The 22,194-nt window shown below is 48.9% G+C and overlaps 1 protein-coding gene across 1 annotated transcript; it reads left to right on the top strand.

The window, feature by feature from the left end:
- Nucleotides 1-134: 134 nt before the first annotated feature.
- Nucleotides 135-21,668, top strand: LOC115086309 (gastrula zinc finger protein XlCGF57.1-like; the record flags this gene model as incomplete). The annotated part of the gene is made up of 3 exons (XM_029592741.1): nt 135-168; nt 19,072-19,316; nt 20,400-21,668. Coding segments are annotated over exons 1-3 (1,548 nt in total), but the record flags the coding sequence as incomplete, so codon positions are not given.
- Nucleotides 21,669-22,194: the final 526 nt, after the last annotated feature.

A 22,194-nucleotide genomic window follows, 5' to 3' on the forward strand; every position in this document is an offset into this window, starting at 1 on the left:
CCCCTCCACGTGTCTTTGAGTATTTCTGGTTTGTGTTTCAGGTGCCGGTGACGTTTGAGGACATCGCTGTCTATTTCTCCCAGGAGGAGTGGGGGTATTTAGATGAGGGGCAGAAGGAGCTTTACAGGGACGTGATGAAGGAGAATTATGAGACCCTCATCTCCCTAGGTAAAAATTGCACTATCTGCATGTTAAGTGGACTCGAGGGCTGATTTATGAAGGTCGTTTGTGACTTTTCTCCTGACTCCAGCTCCAGCATTGCTCTGGGTCTGAGCTGGCACCTGAGATTGGATGTTTGGATCTTTTCACGTGAGACGGTCCCTGTGAGGCAGTCTAGGAATTTATCTCAGATGTCTTTCATGAGGCACCTGCTGGGGAGCATCCACAAAGTTTCTCAAGGGACTTGGCTGAGCCCTCAGCAGCAGGACCAGGATACAGAACTGAATGGGACAAATTTTAAAAGCGTTACTCGCACTAAAAGATGAATACGTGGCCGCACGTGAGCGACATGAATTTCAAAAGCTGCTAATTACTTGCTCGTGCTAACTGCTGGCTCCGCCCCTTTTTTAAAATCCGCTCCTCGTGGCGCACTGTTAGCTGCGTATATTTCCTGCTGCTCCTGATGAGGTGTAAGTCTGCAGAAATCACTTTTTAGGACTAACCCGATAGGGTGAGGGGTCTTGCTCAATTGGGGGGAGTGCAGGATGAGGAACTAGAAGGGTCTGGATGCCCCTAAGATAGACTGGGCAAACTGGTGGGCTAATGGGTAAAACTGGGAATGGCTTTAACCTGAGCAGGGTTTAAAATCCTCTTCCCTGTACGCATTAAAGCCGACAAATTCTTAAGGCAGAAATGTGCTTTACGTCTGCTCGAGTACACATGCTGGGCGTATTTTACATCATACACACGTACTTGTGCACATGATTTAAAACTCCAGCGTATCTTTGCTCACTCGCCCCCAGGTGCACGTACGGTCGCGTGCATTCTTGTTTTACAATTAGCTGAATATGAACAGCAGGATACAAGAGGACTGAGCTTGCTTCATGACTGTCATTACCCTGTGACATACTTAGCCATGCACTGATATAATAGGGAGGTTTCAGCTTGTCTGCACACTTCTAGCTGTCTCATGGCCATTTTCCCCTTCTCCCCTACCTACGGATCCACTCTCCTTCCTCTTCCTGACGCTAACCCTACCCAATCTCATTCCCCACTTCTGTCCATTGGGAACATCAGGTGCCTGCCAGCCTCCCATGTGTTACAGTTTTCATCTCCAACACTTCCGTGAGATACTATATTTGCCGGCGCATAAGATGTACTTTTTTCAAAATTTGTTGTATTTTGTTTAATTTAGTTTTTCTGTCATAACTCGATGCCGCGTTCGTCGATTTGCCGCCCGCACGCGACTCTCTAGGGAGGATCTTTGCTCTGATTGTATCCCGGGCAGGGAGGGGTCATCGGGAGCCGGAAAAAATGTTAAATCTGCAAAACTAGCAGAAGCAAAGTCTGCCCGAGTCCCTGTAGGGACCTCTAAAGCTGATCAGTTCCCTTTCAGTGCGAGAACGAAGGCTCTTTTTCAATCTTTTAGGGTTGTGACTAGTGCAGCGCTGGGGGAAGGGATTTTTACCTCCTTTTTCTCCCCAGCAAGGTGTTCCAACGGACGGGGAACCTTCACATCTATTTCCCCTGCCAAGGAGGATAGCCCCGAGGGGGCCTCTGACTCCTCGTCCTCTTTTTCCTCACAGTCGGGCCGATACAGTAAAGCGTGACCGTGGTTACCCTGTTTTTAACCCGCTTTGGACGCACATTTTGGACGCGTAAGGCTAACCCGCGATTCAGTATCTGGTTTTACGCGTCCTTACCGCTTATTGAAATGGACGCGTATCCGTCTCCACCCGCCCGCATATATATGATATGTTAATGATCGATTTAGCTATTCCCTCCGATACAGTAACGTGCGCCCAGATTATCGCCCTTTTAACCAGCTATTTTGCCGCGTCTTTAACCTGCAAATTTACCGCCTACTCTGACCCTGGCGTAAGTGTGGTGCTCGGTCAGCTTCGAACCGGACAGTGCCATGGACAACATGTATATTATTGCTCTGGCGCTATTTTTCATTTGGTTGAGAAGCAGAATGAGAAATGCTCTAATGAGAAACGCTCGACAGATTGGAGAAGCGAACAGGGGAGCCCAGCAGCAAGAAGAACCCATCCGACCGGAGAACCCAGCAGCAGGATCGGAGGAGGTATGTGATATGTTTCGGTTCAACTGTACCATCTATCCGTCTCTGAGGCTCCAGACATGGACGCCTTTACGGATGCCGGAGAGATGGGTGTCCGTTAAGATAGGCGTCCGTAAAGGCGGAGACATGGATGCCTCTACGGACGCCAGAGAGATGGGTGTCCATTAAGATAGGCGTCCGTAAAGGCAGAGACATGGACGCTTCTACGGACGCCGGAGAGATGGGCATCCGCTAGGTGTCCTGAGGCTCCGGTGCCAGCGTAGACATGGATGCCTCTACGGACGCCCATATGGAGTCTCTACGGACGCCTGTACGGAGCCTTCCTCCTGCGTCTAGAATAAGGCTGTAGTAGATGCTGACTTTGGACGTCCTGCTGGGCGCTCAAGGTCCATGAATGTCCGAGGTCGCGACGTCCGTTTATGGCCCTTCCTGCTGCCTTGAGCGCCCGGCTGGACATCCAAGCCTGCGACTTTGGACATCCGGCCGGGCACTCAAGGTCCATGAACGGACGTCCAGCCGGGCACTCAAGGCTGCGGGAAGGTTCATGAATGGTGCCCAAGCCGCTAGAAAAGAACCATTCACTTACCCGGTGGAATGACATTTGAAATGACAGGTACTGGCGCACCCTGGATACTGTATAGGTGCTGTATACCGCTCTATATAGTAAAATGGATTACGCACGCCTACCGCTTCGTGGGCGCACTTTGGACGCCGCTTGCATTTGCGTCTCATTTGAATACTGAATCGAGCGGTATGTGAACCAAATTGTGCGCGCGGCAAACGAGCGGACGCCCGGCACTGCCGCACTCTTTCTTACACGTCCTTACTGTATCTGCTTGAATTTGTGTTGTTGCTCCATAAAGCTTATAAGGAGAGGAAGTTAGGGAAGCTGCAATCTGGCAAAAAGGATGTTTCTCAGAGTTCTAAGTCCTCTGCTAAAAAACGGTCTACCCCTAAGGGAGGTGCGGAGCCTACTCAGCCTAAACGTATCCGTCGGTCAGGGGTTTCCCAGATTACTCCAGATACTTCTAGTCAGTACACTGATCCAGATGACCCAGACCTCCAGCCCAAACCCCCGCTGGGGGTGGATGTAGACTCTGATTTACAGCACCATAATGCAATGCGTGGGACACATGCTGCGGAGGGGGATGACCCAAAGGTGGTGCGCCTTTTTAGAAAGGAGGAGTTGGGTCCCCTTATTCCTGCTATTTAGCTGAACTGGGCATTGAATGTCCCCCCAGAAGAATCTAAATTGGGTGCTATGGATCCTGTGTTGCTGGGTTTGAGAGGCCCTCCTTCTTTTCCTTTTCATTTCTCAGCTACAGATTTGCTTTTCCGAGAATGGGATACCCCAGATCTGGGTTTGAAAGTGAGTAAGGCCATGGACAAGCTATATCCTCTGCCAGAGGATGCTTTAGAGCTTCTTCGAGTATCCAAGGTAGATGCGGCAGTGTCTACTGTTACCAAGAAGACCACAATTCCGGTCACTGGAGCTACAGCACTCAAGGACCTGTAAGACAGGAAATTGGAAGTGCAACTTATAAGGATTTTTTGAGGTTTCTGCACTGGGAGTGCGTGCAGCTATTTGCAGCAATTTCGCCTTACGAGCGGGTCTCTACTGGGTTCAGTAATACAAGCTAACGCTGACTTATCGGATGAAGAGGTGGTCCAGGCAGGTCGTCTGGAAGCTTCGGTGGCATACAGTGCGGATGCACTGCATGATCTTTTGCGCACATCGGCCAGATCCATGGTTTCAGCTTTCTCAGCTCGTAGGCTCCTCTGGTTGAGAAACTGGTCCTTGCCCTTCAAAGGCAAACTGCTTTCGGTAAGGATCTAGAAGATATGATCCAGTCTCTGGGTGAGAATAAGATTCATCGGTTACCAGAGGATAGACCGAAATCCAGAGATTCCTTTGCCTCTCGGGCCAGATTCAGAGGGAATCGAAGATTTCGCCCATCTAGACCGCCCGTGGCCCCTTTTTGACAGGCTTCTAACAGGCAACAGACTTGGTCCCAGTCCTTTCGGGGCCATCGATTTGGCAGACCTGGTAACTCCCAGTCTGCTTCCAGTGCAAAAGCATCACAATGAAAGGGGCGCAGATCCATTCCTCGGTGCCGGAGATAGGGGGCAGACTGTCCCTGTTTTATGAGGGATGGACCAGTGGGTCCTTACCGTGATAAGAGACGGCTACGCTTTAGGTTTTGCACAGCGTCCTCGGGACCGATTTCTAATTTCTCCCTGCAGTTATGAAACCAAAAGAAGAGCAAAATCTCGGATTGAGTCAGGGTAGAGGATACTGGTGTTGAGGGAAACACCCTGATCTTTCCCTTCCTTTTCGCAGGCATTTCAACGATAATTCAATCTTTGACCATATGACGCCGATTCAATGACAGTGAGAAAAAATTGAAATAGTCCAAAAGTTAATAACCTGAACAATTCGGATAATTCGGACAAAGGCGCTGAGGACTCCGTTGGAGCTGCACAGAATGGAGATATGAGCGGTTCCCGTGAAGAAGCGTCCCTCAGTCCGGACAGCCGTCTACCCCCTGTACAAAGAAGTTTGGACGGTGGAGTGGCACCGTTGTCACCCAGTGAAGGGATTGTTACAACGGAACTAGAGGGCCCACCTATCCATAAAGCTGATGAATCATCATTACAGCAACCCCCCTTGGTGGGACAGGTAACACTGGATAAGATACTGGAGGCGGTTAATAGTTTAAGTCTGGTTGTATCTAGGTTAGAAAGGAAAATTGACAATGTTACAACTGATTTTCAAGGACAATTGTCAAATGTACAAGCTCAGAGTACCCAAATTTCTCAAAAAGTGAATGAAAATGAGAGGAATATATTGTCGTTACAGAAAGTCAATGTCTCTTTAATTAAAGATCAAATTGCTAGCTCTAGACGTCTTGAGATATTGGAAAATCGGGTACGTCATCTAAACATAAGGATAGTAAATTTTCCTCAGGTACGAGGTGAGATTCCTTATATCTCTCTAAAGAGATACTTTAGAGAGGTAAGGAAGAGGATATCCCTTCCATTAATTCCTGCTATTTCCTTACCCAAAAATCCCAAGTACCAGTTAATTTGACAAACTTCCTAGAGCAGGGGTCAGGAACCTTTTTGGCTGAGAGAGCCATGAACGCCACATATTTTAAAATGTAATTCCATGAGAGCCATACAATTTGTTTAAAACTAAATACAAGTAAATGTGTGCATTTTATGTAAGATCACACTTTTAAAGTACAATAAGTCTCTGAAAATATTACACCAGGCCTTAAGACACCAATACATCTCCTATTAGGAAAATGGACCAAGTCAGGCTGCTATAGAGTCCTACACAGAAACTACACACCAGCAGAAAACCTCACCTGAATCACGTGCTGTCCTTCGACTAACATAGAATAAAGAGACCAAAACGCATAACAAGAAGCATGCAGAAAAAACGGAATTGGAAACTGCAACAAGCCAGAGTCTCTGTATGCAGTGTAACAAAGGAAAAAAGAAACATCACCTATCCTTATAAAACAAATCAAGAAATATAAAATCATCAGCAGTAAAACTGTACTAACAAAAAGAACATATTTTGAAACAGCTGATGAGTGGAATATCCAATAATTAAAAACTCATATAAAACATTTCCAGATACCAACAAAATATTTCAAAATAGCAGACACAAAGATCCAGTAATGAAAAATAATAAGGATACAAAAATTTTTTTGCTCTGCATACCTGGGAACGTTTGATATCCAGGTGTCCTGAGATTGTTCAGAATTAGCAGGAGGTGGGGTGGTTTGCTTGGAACTTTCTCCTCTCTGTCACATACCAGCGCTCTCTCTCACACTGGCTCTCAATGACACACCTATACACACATGCTCTCAGTACTCACATATACACATGTTTTTTCTCTCTCATATAGGCTCTTAATTACACATTTACACACATGCTGTCTATCTTTTCACGCTTACACACACACACAGGCTTTCAATCACATGCTGTCTTTTCTCTCACACACAGACTCTCATTCACATGCTTACAAACATGTCCTCTCTTTCTCTCATTTACACACAGGCTCTCAATCACATACTCACATGCTCCCTCACCTAAATCAGCTCTCAATCACACACAGACACACATGATATCTATCTTACTTATACACACAGGCTCTTAATCATACATACACATGATTTCTCTCACACACAAAGGATCTCAATCATACACACATACTCTTTCACACAAACAGGTTTTCAATTACAAACTTACACATACAGGTTCCCAATGGTAAACTTACATTCATGCTCTCTCTCTCACAGGCAGGCTCTCAATCACAGACATACTTTCAATCATTCACATACATGCAATCTCTCACTCACACACACACACACACACACACACGATCTCAACACACATGCTTGCTCGCTCATTCACTATCTCTCTCCCCCACCCCGGGAACTCGCAGCAGCAGCCTCCTCCCAACGCTAACCTCCTTCATTTTCAGCCCTCGCGGAGGCCCATCGGCCGCAGTTGAAACTCTTCATTTTCTTCCGAGCCGCGCTGCAGTCTTCTTCCCGTCTGACACTAGCATGGCCTCATCTACCCGGCTGACACCCGATGACTCCAGCGCAGGCACCCGGCTGACACCCGATGACTCCAGCGCAGGCACCCGGCTGACACCCGATCACTCCCACGCAGGCACCCGATGACTCCAGTCGTGACTCCAGTCAGCGGCACCGGCGTGCTCTCTTCTCCCCCCCCCCCTCCGTGGCCCGGAAGAGGAAGTGGTGAGCATCGGGTGCCTGCGCGGAAGAAGAGACCACGCTAGTGTGGTCTCTTCTTCCCGCGCAGGCACCCGATGCTCTCCACTTCCTCTTCCGGGCCGCGGGGGGGGGGGGGGGGAGAAGAGAGCACGCCGGTGCCGCTGACTCCAGCTGTCCTGCCGCGTTCCGCCCGGGCTGACAGCATTTTAAGCCCGGGCGGCGGAGGACCGGGGAGCAGCTGGGTCAGCGGGGAACCGCGAAGTGTGGCGACACTTGTCTGCAAGCCAGATGCAGCCCTCAAAAGAGCCATATCTGGCTCACGAGCCATGGGTTCCCGACCACTGTCCTAGAGGAATCAAGTTTAGATGTTGTCCATCGCAATACTTTAGTTGTATCTTTTATTACATCCCAAGATATAAATGGAGTAATGAGGAAATATTTTAAAAAGTTTCCTACAATGTTTCATGGGCAGGCAGTTAAATTATACCCAGACTTAGCTCCGGTGACAAGAACACGGAGGAGGGAATTTTTGGCTATGCGACAACAAATTGTATCCTTGGGTTTTTCTTTCTTTTTAAGATATCCTTGTAGATATGAAATTAAGAAAGGGGTAAACTCTTATGTGTTTTATCAAAGTGAACAGTTGAAGCAGTTTGTTGATGCCCAACTACCTAGTATGGTACCAGATTTGCCTATGGCTGAGTCCTCCCCTGTTAATATAACATCTAATGGGGCTCAGCAGTAGCCAGACATTTATAAAGTTAATCCAGCTGTTACGAAATACGCCTATGTTGTTTAATAATTTCTTAATTATTCTCCATTTGGTTTCTTAAAAGATTCTAAATTTCAGCCTCCAATTTCCTTTATTGGACAGGATTATCTTTGTTTTTCATGTTAAGATAAGTAATAAGTAATTATTCCTTAGATTAATAATTTTGTTAATAATTTCTCGTTTGCAATATCGAATATGTTAAATACTGTATGCAAAGTGCTGTATGTTAAGTGCAGTGCTGAAAGTGTATTTTAATTTTCTTTATATGTTATATGAAAATATTAATAAATAAAGTGTTACGATCCCCCCTGTTGCTGCGCTACAGGAGGTATCTCACCTTTTCACCGGAGGCCGCTCCGAAGCCAGGGCCTCGCCTGCGCTCTATCCAGGACTTGCTCCAGGGCCTGAGAGGCCTAGCTGTTCCTGTGGCTTGCTTGGCTGTTTGGACTTCCTGGTTTCCAGCCACGCCCGTTTCCCTAGGGGCTGGCCTGCAGCTCTCCACCTTACTTATAGGACCAGTGAGGGGCGGTCCAGGTAAACTCCTCCCAGGGAGTTACCCACTTCAGCTGTAGAAAAGGACTGTCTTGTCAGTACCTGCTTGCCTTCGGATTGGATTCTACAGTTGCCTGTAACCTCCCCCGATCCAGGTCCTCCGTGGTCGCACCTGCTTTGATGGCTCCTTGTCCTGTCTTGCCCTGATGTCTGTTCCGGATGTTGCCATGATGTCTGTTCCTGATCCTGTGCCTGATCCAGTTCCCGTCGTTCCTTCCTGCTTGAGGCTGCCAGGAGTGCAGCAACCTTCCCTGCTTTGGCTGCCAGGAGTGCAGCAACCCACCGCTTCCTCTTCCCTGCGCGTGTCACGCTCCCGCGTTTGTGGGACAGGGTGGTCCGTGACCAGTCCAGCCGTGCTGGCTGTGTAGGGCGCCTTGAGAGACAGTGCCCATGTCTTGCTTCAGCCCTTGCCCTGATGTCTTCGATGTCTTGCTTCAGCCTGCCTTGGATGTCTTGCTTCTGCCCCCGTCTGACGTCTTCTGTGTATGGACTCGGTCTGCCCTCGCCTCTGTCCGGCCTGCTGCCCATTGCCGTACCCAGCGGCAGGTCCGAAAGGGCCGGGAACACTCGGAGGACCGTTCGTCAATCAACATCCCACTGTTGGTTGCCATGGGCGTGCAGGTCCGGCTGAGGGTCAGACTCCGTTCCTGCTCCCCTGCTTCTGTTCCTGCCTGCCTCACCATGCCTGCACCGGCTCACCTCCCACAGTGTGCCTTGGGGCTCCTCCCTAAGTCTTGCCGTGGCCCAAGGGCTCACCACCCGCTTGAGACGACCGCGCTCCGCGCGCGCTCGTAACATAAAGAATTAAAAAAAAAAAAGGAAACCAAAAGAAGAGCAATGCAGGACACCTTACAATGACTTATGCAACTAGGAGCCATCGTCTCAGTGCCTCCAGAGGCAAAAAGGAAGGGCCGTTACTCCATTTACTTCATAGTGCCAAAAAAAAGAGGGATCTTTTTGACCCATTCTGGATCTTAAGAGTGTAAACAGATGTCTCCGGGTTCCCCGGTTTCCCACGGAGACGCTTCGGTCTGTCATTGCCTCAGTTCACAAGGGAGAGTTTCTAGCATCCTTAGACCTCACAGAAGCGTATCTTCACATAGGCATTCGGTCAGACCACCAGAGGTTTCTTCGATTTTCAGTTCTGCATCAGAACTGGCTTCGGTCTGGCTACAGCACCCAAGACATTCACCAAGGTGATAGTGGTGGTGGCAATCCATTTATTTATTTATTTATTTAAAAATGTTTATATACCGCTTTTACAATTCAAAGAATTAATCAAAACGGTTTACAACCAAACATACACAATAAATGTACTTGACAAAGTAAAACAAAATAAAACAAAAATAAAACAATTAAAAACTAACATAGCGCAGTATATATTCATGTCCAGCTATTTTTCAAAGGATATTAGCAGAAAAATAAATATTATATGGTGTGAATGTGTCTGAATGAAGAGAGGACAGTTGAAGTGAGTAAATGTTGATTTTTATGAAGTAGTTAAGGTGTATGCTTTCTGAAATAAGTATGTTTTCAATAGTTTTTTGAACTGTTGTATTGATGAAGTGAGACGAATGTGATCTGGAAGTGAATTCCATAAAACAGGACCTGCCACTGAGAATGCTCTTTTTCTGGTAAGTTCGAGTTTTGCCGATTTAACAGTAGGGATATCTAATAAGTTTTTTGAAAGAGATCTGAGATGTCTGGCAGGTTTATATATGCGAAGATTAGTACATAACCATAGAGAGGGTTTACTGGTGCATCCTTAGTTGGACGATTGGCTGATCCGTGTGAAGTCAAAAGTGCTTCCCAGGAGGCAATTCAGAAAGTACTTCACCTCCTGCAATCCCTGGGCTGAGTGGTCAATCTCGCCAAGAGCCGACTGGCGCCCACTCAGTCGTTGGAATATTTGGGTGCTCTTTTTGACACTCAGCAAGGCAGAGGTTTTCTTACCATGGAACGCATCTCCAAGCTGCAAGTCCAAGTACGAGGTTTAATGCTCAAGCACCCACCTAGAGTCAGAGATTATTTACAGGTTGTCGGGTCGATGACTTCAACATTAGAACTGGTACCTTGGGCCTTTGCTCATATGAGACCTTTGCAGTCCGCATTACTTTCCCGATGGAACCTTTTTCATCTACCTTTACCGCTTACGGAGACAGCACGAGCCAGTCTCGATTGGTGGTTAGTGACAGACAATTTAACCCGAGGAGTTCCCCTGAAGGTGACCCACTGGACAGTGGTCACCACAGATGCCAGTCTCTCAGGTTGGGGTGCGGTATGCCAAGGAAAATCAGTGCAGGGACTTTGGTCCCTCGTCAAATAGCTCTGGTCGATCAATCGACTGGAAACCAGGGTGGTATGGTTAGCATTGCAAGTGTTCCATCCTCTCCTCCAGGGCAAGTCAGACAGAATTCTCTCAGACAATGCGACCATGGGTGGCTTACATCAATCGCCAAGGAGGAACCAGAAGTCAACCAGTGGCAATAGAAGCTCGCCAATTGATTAGCTGGGTAGAGCTAAACTTGGTAAGCATAGCAGCGTCTCACATCGCCAGGTGGACAATGTGCAAGCAGACTTTCTCAGTCACCGTATAGATCCAGGAGAATAGGAGCTGGCAGAGACCGCCTTTCAACTCATATGCGATGCATGGGGCACACCCAGCATGGACCTGATGGCAACTTTTCAGAATGCCAAAGCACCGAGATTCTACGCTTGTCGCAGAGAGACGGCAGCAGAAGGGGTAGATGCCCTAGAGTTGCCTTGGCCCACCGAGGTTCTGCTGTATGTCTTCCCATCTTGGCCACTGATCGGCAAAGTGCGGTAGCAGGTAGAAATCCATGCAATGGAGGTCATTCTGATAGCTCCAGAATGGTCGAGACGGTCCCTAGTTTGTGGACCTTCTCAATCTCGCGGTGGACGTCCTCTGCGGTTTCCATTCTCCCAGACCTGCTGCATCAAGGGCCTTTTTGTTTGGAGGATGTCGATCGCTTCTGTCTAGCGGCATGGCTTTTGAAAGGCAGAGGTTAACTCGCAAAGGCTATTCTACGGCTGTGGTAGCTACGCTTTTCCGATCGCGTAAGACTTCTACCAATCTCACATATGTTAGAGTATGGAAAGTTTTTAGTCTTGGTTTTTGGACCGTGAGGTTGCACCTACCTGGACCTCGGTGTCGGATATTCTGTGTTTTCCTAGCATGTAGCAGATTAACTCATTACAAATGGGTATAGTGTGCTCCTGCTAGCAGTTGGAGAAGGATCTGACGTCAGCACGTATTACATATACCCCTGCAGGAAGTGCAGAAGCTCAGTAATTTCCGTCTCCAAAGCAGTTTGGAGCTACCTCACGCTCGCTGAGCGTTTTTCCAAATTCTAATGACTAAATTCATAGAAGTCCTACCTGAAGACGAGCCCTGTACTCCTGCGGTGATACCATCGGGTCCCTCCCCCAGTTGAGTTTCCCGAGGTGATTTCCGTGGTCCCTCGGAGGTACGAGCCTCGGTCCGGTGGCCAACTCGCGGCAGGGACCTAGCCCCCGAGTGAGAAGGGCTCGGGCGCGGCATTGAGGCAGCCTCGGTCCCGATCCGTTCGCGGTGAGGACTTGGCCCCCGAGAGAGACGAGTTCGGGCGCGGCCTAGAGGCAGCGGGTGCACTTCCTCGAGCGCGGCGCTGACGGTAATCGCCCTCTCCCCCCGCAGCCGGAGACCGCCCAGGTCGCAACCGGGAAGCGCCGAAGATCAGGTAAGGCGTACATCTTTACTTTGCTGGTCTCCGAGGAAGCGAGGTCTAGCGGGGTCTGCCTGCGTGGCAGCCCGCCTAGGAGGTCGCCATTTTTCCTGCCTGCTCACTGTCACCATCTGCCCTGGTTCGCCGCCTCGCCCTAGCGCTCAGACCGAACTCAGCGCACAGATGACGGGCGTGTATGTTAGGCACCCGAAAATAGTTGGGCGCACGTTGATAGGCGCACGTTGATAGGCGCACGTTGTGGTAGGCGCACGCCGATAGGCGCACATCTTCGCGCATATTACAAAGCGCATAGAGATAACAGATGCGATGGAGCGTATGAGTGCCCATGCGTCCGCAGAGCCGGCGCCTCCAGAATCAGGCATAAGAGCTCTAGGCCTCTGCTCAGCATGCCACCTCAGAGCCACACAGAGCGAGGAAGCAGACTCCTTATGTGCCCGATGTGAGGAGGCCCTGGGAGTTCCAGGCCAGGGCCGGTCCCAGCCCAGCGTAATTGCTAGTTCCTCAGGGAACACCCCGGACCTAGCAGGCCACAGTGAGCAGCCAGGGAACCCTAGGGACCTGGTGCCCCTAAGGCTAGAACCTGCTTCACTCTCATGGGTGGAATTATTCAAGGGGATCCACACCTTTGTCAAGATGCAGTCTGATCCCCGGACGGACCCATACGTACTGGATGACCCTACCCCTGGACCCTCAAAAGACCTAGGCACGGCCACCCACCACCCGGAAGCCCCACTTATGGGGATTCAGATTGCTCTGTGGAAGAAGAAGAGCTCCCCGAGGAGGGAGAACTTCCCTCGGGGATAGAGCCGTATCGAACCATGAGACGCTTCTTTCTTAAGGAGGATCTCCCAGACCTGGTCTCCCAATGCCTGTCGGAGCTGGCTATCCCGGGCCACGGCACCCCAGGGGCACCTAGGATGGACCCCCTGCTGGAAGGCCTTCGGCAAACGGCCCACCACTTCCCCCTCCTACAAGCAGCACAGCAGCTAATCGATCTTGAGTGGAATGCGCCGGAGGCTTCATTCAAAGGGGGTCGGGCCTTGTCTGGCATGTACCCCCTGGACCCGGCAACCAAGGAGCTGCTGGCGTGCCCTAAGGTAGACGCCATAGTTTGCGCAGTTGTGAAGCGCACCACCATTCTGGTGGAAGGAGGGACGGCCCTCAAGGATGCACATGACCGGCACAAGGACGCCATTCTGAAACAAGCCTTTGAGGTGGCAGCCATGTCCCTACGAATTGCGACCTGCTGCACCTTGGTGACGCGTTCCTGTTTATCACAAGCCAGGAACAACACCCCGGGAGAAGAAATGGAATCAGCCCTCTCGTTCCTCACTGGCGCTGCCTCTGACCTAGTCTGTACGGCAGCCAAGGGAGTGTCATCCTCAGTGGCAGCCAGGAGACAGCTCTGGCTACGAAATTGGTCAGCCGACTCCTTCTCCAAGACACGCCTTACAAGAATGCCCTTTAAGGGATCCCTCCTATTTGGCAGTGACCTCGAGAAACTGGCTAACAAATGGGGCGCCTCTCCATTGCTCCGTCTACCAGAAGACAAGTCAAGGAGGAACCAGCGCCCTTTTCCTAGGCCATCCAGAGGTAGAAGCTCTCAACGCTTCAACCCTTACAGGACTCGCTACCAAGCACCTCGTTCTCAGACCAGGAACCAGTCCTTTCGGACCAGGCACAGCAAGTGGGGAACCAGCTCGGGATTGGGTCCCGGCCGCACCCCACAATGAGAATCAGCCGACCCATCTGGGGGAAGAAGCCATAGGGGGCAGGCTAACCCTATTCTACCGCAGGTGGGTCAAGATTACTTCGGACCAGTGGGTCCTCGCCATTATCCGGGAAGGGTATTACCTGGATTTCCTTTACCTCCCTCCAGACAAGTTTGTGGAATCTCCTTGTCTGCCCCTCAAGAGGGCGGCGCTGGAAGCTACCTTGTGGAGGCTCCTGTCCCTAAAAGCCATAATCCCAGTGCCTGCATGGGAGATCAATTCTGGGCATTACTCCATTTATTTCATCGTGCCCAAGAAGGGGGGCACCTTCAGACCCGTCCTGGACCTCAAGTCGGTCAACCGGCACTTAAGGGTCCCAGGATTTCGCATGGAAACTCTGCGGTCAGTCCGAAGTGCCATACAGCCAGGGGAGTATCTCACATCCCTGGATCTGTCAGAAGCTTACTTGCATATCCCAATTCATCGGGATCATCAGCTCTACTTACGCTTCAAAGTCCTGGGACAACACTTTCAGTTCCGAGCTCTACCCTTCGGGTTAGCCACCGCACCACGGACCTTTACCTCTACCTAATGGCCTCCACTCTGGAAGTGGTACCATGGGCGCGGGCTCATATGAGACCGTTACAACGCGCCCTTCTATCTCGGTGGAGCCCACGATTACGGAACTACACCGTGCATCTACCTCTACCGGCCAGACTACGGCATCAGTTACGGTGGTGGCTGCAGCCTGGCCAAATGAGCCGGGGGTCAAAAATGTCCTCTCCATCCTGGACCCTGCTCACTACAGACACCAGCCTGAGCAGCTGGGGAGCACACTGCGAAGAACTAACCGCCCAAGGGCGGTGGAACAGAGAAGAGTCAGAGTGGAACATCAACCGACTAGAGGCACGGGCAGTCTGGTTAGCATGCCTACGATTTGCCCACAGACTTCGCAACAGAGCAGTCAGAGTGATGTCGGACAATGCCACCACGGTGGCATACATCAACCGACAGGGCGGAACCAGAAGCCGACAGGTATCCTTAGAAATAGCCCCCCTGATGCCTTGGGCGGAAGCAAATCTCCAGGACATCTCCGCCGTCCACATCGCCGGGAAGGACAACACCACGGCAGACTTCCTCAGCAGAGAAAGCCTAAACCTGGGGGAATGGCAACTGTCGTCCACGGCCTTCCAGATGATCACGGATCAGTGGGGGACGCCGGGCATGGACCTACTAGCGGACAGGTCCAACGCTCAAGTACCCAGATATTTCAGTCGCAGGCGAGATCCTCTATCCCAGGGGATCGACGCCCTGGTACAGCCATGGCCTCAGGAGATCCTGCTATATGCCTTTTCCCCAGGGCCCCTGCTGGGTGCCATTATACACAAGATTCAGCGGCACAGAGGCCTAGTTCTTCTGGTGGCCCCGGACTGGCCAAGAAGACCCTGGTACGCAGACATGAGAAGACTACTGGCAGGGGATCCTTTACCCCTGCCTCCTCACAGGGACCTGCTGCGACAAGGTCCCATCCTCCACGAGAATCCAGCTCAATTCTCTTACGGTCTGGCCATTGAGAGGGTTAGACTGAAGAAAAGGGGATACTCGGGGCCAGTAATAGATACACTCCTCCGTGCTCGCAAGTTCTCCACATCACTAACTTATATAAGGATCTGGAGAGTATTTGAAGCCTGGTGCGAAACACGCAGCACCAATCCACATGCCGCTAAAATCCCCATCATTTTGGATTTCCTGCAAGACGGGCTCCAGAAGGGTCTGTCCCTCAATTCAATCAAGGTTCAGGTGGCAGCGCTATCCTGCTACGGCCCCAGGAGTGACGGCAACAGCATTGTCACACACCCGGACGTTTCACGTTTCCTGAAAGGAGTCAAACACATTCGCCCGCCACTGAAGTGGCCAGTGCCCCAGTGGAACCTCAACCTAGTTTTGGAATTCCTAGCGGGACCTGCCTTCAGACCCCTCCGAGGCCTGTCCCTCCGTTTGTTAACCTTGAAGATGGTGTTCTTGGTGGCGGTGTGTTCAGCACGCCGCATCTCAGAGCTACAAGCACTGTCCTGCCGCGATCTGATTCTCAGGATCACCCCAGGGGCTATCCATCTTCGCACGGTTCCTTCCTTCTTGCCCAAAGTAGTCTCTCACTTCCACCTCAACCAAACCATATCCTTGCCAACCACGGAAGGTTTGAAGAAGTCAGAAGAAGGTCGAATACTACGCCATCTCGACATCGGTAGGCTGCTGTCCAGATACCTGGAAATGTCGGAAGCAGTACGAAAGATGGACCACCTGTTCGTCCTTCACAGCGGGAAGAGGCAAGGAGAAGTGGCCTCACGGGCGACTATTGCTCCCTGGATCAAAGAAGTTATCAAGGCGGCCTACGTAGAAGCAGGAAAACCACCACCTCTACGGGTCAAGGCTCACTCTACCAGAGCGCAAGCGGCCTCCTGGGCAGAAACTAGGATGCTGTCGCCTGCAGAGATATGCAGAGCGGCAATGTGGTCCTTTCTCCATACCTTCTCCAGATTTTACCATCTGGACGTCCAGGCCAGGGAGGACACAGCATTTGCAAGGGGAATCCTAAACGGACCTCGGGCAGCCTCCCGCCCAGTCCGGGAGTAGCTTTTGTACATCCCATTTGTAATGAGTCCATCTGCTACACGCTAGGAAATGGAGAGATTACTTACCTGATAATCTCGTTTTCCTTAGTGTAGGCAGATGTACTCAGCATCCCGCCTGGCTGCCGATATACATGGGGGTTCATCGATTCAAGGTAAACCATGTTTTTATTACATAGGGCATCCACCCTGCTGGGTGTCGACACCTTCCGGTTGAGAACACTGGCGGTCTCCAGCTACTGTCAATCGGTCAGGTTAATCATGTTAAGTAGATCAATCGGTCAGTCACACATATATCCAGAATGCTTTTGCAAGGAAGAGTACTGAGCTTCTGCACTTCCTGCAGGGGTATATGTACTACGTGCTGACGTCAGATCCGTCTCCAACTGCTAGCACGAGCACACTATACCCATTTGTAATGAGTCCATCTGCCTACACTAAGGAAAACGAGATTATCAGGTAAGTAATCGCTCCATTTTCTAAAGGGTTGTCATTTAGTTCTCTCAGAGTGCAGGTTGCGGCACTTGGTTGTTGGTGTGGTTCCATCCAGGGTGTAGCATTAGCCGCACATCTGGATGTAGTTCGATTTCTTAAGGGAGCAAAACACTTGCGTCCTCCGCTTCGGCATCCTTATCCGTCGTGGAGTTTGAATTTAGTCCTCACTGTCCTTTGCTCAGCGCCTTTTGAGCCTTTGAAGAGATCAACTCTAAAAGATCTTACCTTAAAGATGATTTCTCTGGTACTCATTATTTCGGCTCGTAGGGTGTCGAAACTCCAGGCGCTTTCCTGTAGGGAACCCTTTTTGCGGATTTCGGACTCTGGCATTTCTTTAAGGACTGTTCCGTCTTTTTGCTGAAAGTGTTCTTCTTTTCATGTTAATCAAACATTGGAGCTGCCGGCCTTCACGCATTTAAACCGTTCGGATCCTTTGGCTAGTGACTTGCAGAAGCTTGACGTTCGCAGGGCTTTGCTGCATTACCTTGAGGTTACCAATGAGTTTTGTGTGACTGACCATCTTTTTGTGCTGTGGAGCGGTCCTAAACGAGGACAGCAGGTGTCCAAAGCTACTATAGCTCACTGGCTAAAGGAGGCTATTAGGTCGGCCTAACTCCTTCATGGTAGAACCCTTCCTACGGATCTGCATGCCCACTCCACTCGTTCACAAGCGGCGTCTTGGGCAGTGTCAAATGGTATCACCGCAGGAAATTTGCAGGGTGGCTATGTGGAAATCTCTGCACACTTTTGCGAGACATTAGATTGGATGTCCAGGCTCCAGTTTCAGGAGGATTTGGAGAGGGAGTGCTTCAAGCGGGCCTCTCTGGAACTCATCCCAGGTAAGAAAGCTCTGGTACATCCCAGGAGTCCGGACTGATCCGGGTACATACAGGGAAAGGAAAATTAGTTTCTTACCTGATAATTTTCGTTCCTGTAGTACCACGGATCAGTCCAGAGTCCCACCCGTCAGAGGCATGGAAGAATGGGAGAGTCCACTTGGTTCTTATCTATTCCGGTTCTTATCTATTTCATTATTTCAGATTGACAGAGATTTTTAATGTGTTGTCCTCAAGTGGTTTTTTTAAGGTTCAGGTCCCAGGAGGGTTCAGTGGACCAGTTTGTTTCTTTTATTATATACAGTTATGATGGTTCCATTCTGCTTTGATATTAAGTAATACTACAGGACTGTAGGTGGCGCCATTCTATTTATAGGCGGAGCATTGTTATGGTAACTGCTCTGTCTCCATCTGCTAGGGGGGGGGGGGGCAAAACCCAGGAGCCTGGACTGATCTGTGGTACTACAGGAACGAAAATTATCAGGTAAGAAACTAATTTTCCTTTAACAGTGTCCAGTGGGAGGGTGGGGAGTGTCGCGGTGGCATTGGGGAGCAATTCTGCATATCCTATGCGCCGGTGGTCAAAATTACCGGTGCATAGGACCTGCAGAATCGCTCCCCAATTGGCCGGTGCTGGACAAAATTAACAGGTGATTTTGATTGGGGAAGCTGCGCTTCGGCAAGCCCCTTTTGCCCAGCACCAACCAATCGGGCGGCACACCTTTGCTCCCCGATGCCACCGTGTCACTCCTCCTTACCGCACATTAATAATTTTGTTTACCGGCGAATAGGACTGCAGAATCGCTCACAGATGCCACCACGATACTCCCCCCAACCGGACACTGATTTAGTGCCCAAAAATTATTTTTTCCCTTAAATTTAGGTTTAGAAAAGGGGGTGCGTCTTATAGGCGACTGCGTCCTATGCGCTGGCAAATACGGTAATTCCAGGCATCCACCACACTTTCTCTGAACAAAAAATATCTCTTGATATTATTCCTAGTCTCCCCCCTTGGAACCTTTGCTGTACAAATTATTTTCCATTAAAGAAGTTTACTTCTTGAGCATTATTACCTTTCAGGTATGTAAGTGTCTCTATCATATCTCCCCCTTTCTCCTCTCCTCTAGGTTATACATATTTAGGAGCTCATCTCATAAGGCTTTTGGTGCAAACCCCATTGTTAGATGTTTTTCATGGTCACCAATGCTTGGTCAGAAGGGCACACAGCTTTATCACTGTGTGACACTGCCAGAGCAGTGATTAAAGATCAGAAACCCAGATCCATTTGCTGATCACTAATATCTGATTAATGTCTTCTTCTATCACCAGCAAGTGATGAGGTCACACAGCACATAAAGGAGGAGAATCGAGAAGAACATCCTATGGAAGAAGGACTGATCTCAAGAGAATCAGGACCTGGTTTTGTGAATGTTTCGCAGGGGACTGAGAGGAGAAACACAAGGAATAATCAGCAGGAGTCAGAGAAGAAGCAGAGAGACCCTGCAGGAGACCCACGGGATGGAGTCACTGCATGTGAGATGGAGATCAAAGTCATCCCTGAGCACCAGAGACATGTGAGCCCAGAAAGACCCTTTCAGAGCAATAACAGTGATCAAAAGACTTCTGACTTTCACCAGAGGGAGGGGAAAGGGAAGAAATCCTTTCTGTGTGACTCTTGTGGTAAAAGCTTTGGTAAGGAATCGCATTTAATATTGCACCAGAAATCCCACCCACTCCAAGCACTATTTCTATGCTATATATGTGGAAAAAGCTTCAGGCAGAAGAAAAATCTAAAAGTGCACCTAAACATACATAAAACAGCAAAGCCCTTCCCCTGCAGTGATTGGAGGAAAAGTTTAATTAGTAAGTATAAGATAAAATTACATCACAAAATCCACACTGGAGAGAGACCCTTCTCTTGCACTAAAGGTGAGAAATGGTTTGTTAGGAAAAGAAACACCACACAACACCAGCAAAACTACCCTGGAAAGAACCCATTTACCTGCACGGAGTGTGGGAAACGCTTCCGTCGTAAGGATACGCTAATGTTGCACCAGCGCATCCATACAGGAGAGAGACCATTCTCCTGTACTGAATGTAGAAAACGTTTCATTAGCAAATCACACCTCTCCCAACACCAGAAAATGCACACAGGTGAGGGACTATTCTCATGTAGTGAATGTAATAAAAGATTCACTGAGAAGGGTGCCCTCATAATACACATGAGAATCCACACAGGGGAGCGACCATTCTCATGTAGTGAATGTAATAAAAGATTCACTGAGAAGGGTGCCCTCACAAGACACATGAGAATCCACACAGGGGAGCGACCATTCTCATGTACTGAATGTAATAAAAGATTCACTGAGAAGGGTGCCCTCATAAAACACATGAGAATCCACACAGGGGCGCGACCATTCTCATGTAGTGAATGTAATAAAAGCTTCCCTGTGAAGGGTGCTCTCACCATACACATGAGAATCCACACAGGTGAGGGCCTATTCTCATGTAGTGAATGTAATAAAAGATTCACTGAGAAGGGTGCCCTCATAATACACATGAGAATCCACACAGGGGAGCGACCATTCTCATGTAGTGAATGTAATAAAAGATTCACTGAGAAGGGTGCCCTCACAAAACACATGAGAATCCACACAGGGGAGCGACCATTCTCATGTACTGAATGTAATAAAAGATTCACTGAGAAGGGTGCCCTCACAAGTCACATGAGAATCCACACAGGGGAGCGACCATTCTCATGTAGTGAATGTAATAAAAGCTTCACACATAAGTGTGCCCTCACAAGACACATAAGAATCCACACAGGTGAGGGATTATTCTCATGTAGTGAATGTAATAAAAGATTCACACATAAGTGTGCCCTCACAAGACACATAAGAATCCACACAGGTGAGGGATTATTCTCATGTAGTGAATGTAATAAAAGATTCACTGAGAAGGGTGCCCTCACAAGTCACATGAGAATCCACACAGGTGAGGGATTATTCTCATGTAGTGAATGTAATAAAAGATTCACTGAGAAGAGTGACCTCACAAAACATGTAAGAATCCACACAGGGGAGCAACCTTTCTCATGTAGTGAATGTAATAAAAGATTCACTGTGAAGCGTGCCCTCATAATACACATGAGAATCCATACAGGGGAGCGACCATTCTCATGTAGTGAATGTAATAAAAGCTTCCCTGTGAAGAGTACCCTCACCACACACATGAGAATCCACACAGGTGAGGGACTATTCTCATGTAGTGAATGTAATAAAAGCTTCACACACAAGGGTGCCCTCACAAGACACATGAGAATCCACACAGGTGAGCGATTATTCTCATGTACTGAATGTAATAAAAGATTCACTGTGAAGAGTGCCCTCACCACACACATGAGAATACACACAGGTGAGGGACTATTCTCATGTAGTGAATGTAATAAAAGATTCACTGTGAAGAGTAACCTTACCAGACACATGAGAATCCACACAGGGGAACGACCATTCTCATGTAGTGAATGTAATAAAAGATTCACTGTGAAGAGTACCCTCACAAAACACCTGAGAATCCACACAGGGGAGCGACCATTCTCATGTAGTGAATGTAATAAAAGCTTCCCTGTGAAGGATGCCCTCACAAGTCACATGAGAATTCACACAGGGGAGCAACCATTCTCATGTAGTTCATGTAATAAAAGATTCACTGTGAAGAGTACCCTCACAAAACACCTGAGAATCCACACAGGTGAGGGACTATTCTCATGTAGTGAATGTAATAAAAGATTCACTGAGAAGAGTGCCCTCACCACACACATGAGAATCCACACAGGTGAGCGACCATTCTCATGTACTGAATGTAATAAAAGATTCACTGAGAAGGGTGCCCTCACAAAACACATGAGAATCCACACAGGGGAGCAACCATTCTCAGAGAAAAGATAGAAACAGAAATGATGGCAGAAAAAGACCAAATGGCCCATCCAGTCTTCTCAGCAAGCTCTCACACTTATTTTCCCATTCTTATCTGTTTCACCGACCACCAAGTTCAGGGCCCTTGTTGGTAACTGCTTGATTTGAATTTCCTGCCACCCCCTGCCATAGATGCAGAGAGTAATGTTGGAGTTGCATCAGCACCATTGATGCAGAGAGTAATGTTGGAGTTGCATGAGTACCGTTGATGCAGAGAGTAATGTTGGAGTTGCATGAGTATCGTTGATGCAGAGAGTAATGTTGGAGTTGCATGTAGTAAAAGCTTCACACAGAAGGGTGCTCTCACAACACACATGAAAACTCACACATAGGAGAGACTATTCTCATGCATTAAAATGGAAGTTCATTTATTAGGAAGCAAAATCTCTCAAAACACCAAAAAATCCATTTGCCCCACTACAAACCATTTACATGGCCTGATTGTGGGTAAAGCTTCCATGCTAAACAGACACTTAGG

This window comes from Rhinatrema bivittatum, chromosome 2 (genome assembly GCF_901001135.1).
Source record: "Rhinatrema bivittatum chromosome 2, aRhiBiv1.1, whole genome shotgun sequence".
Classification (NCBI taxonomy): domain Eukaryota; kingdom Metazoa; phylum Chordata; class Amphibia; order Gymnophiona; family Rhinatrematidae; genus Rhinatrema; species Rhinatrema bivittatum.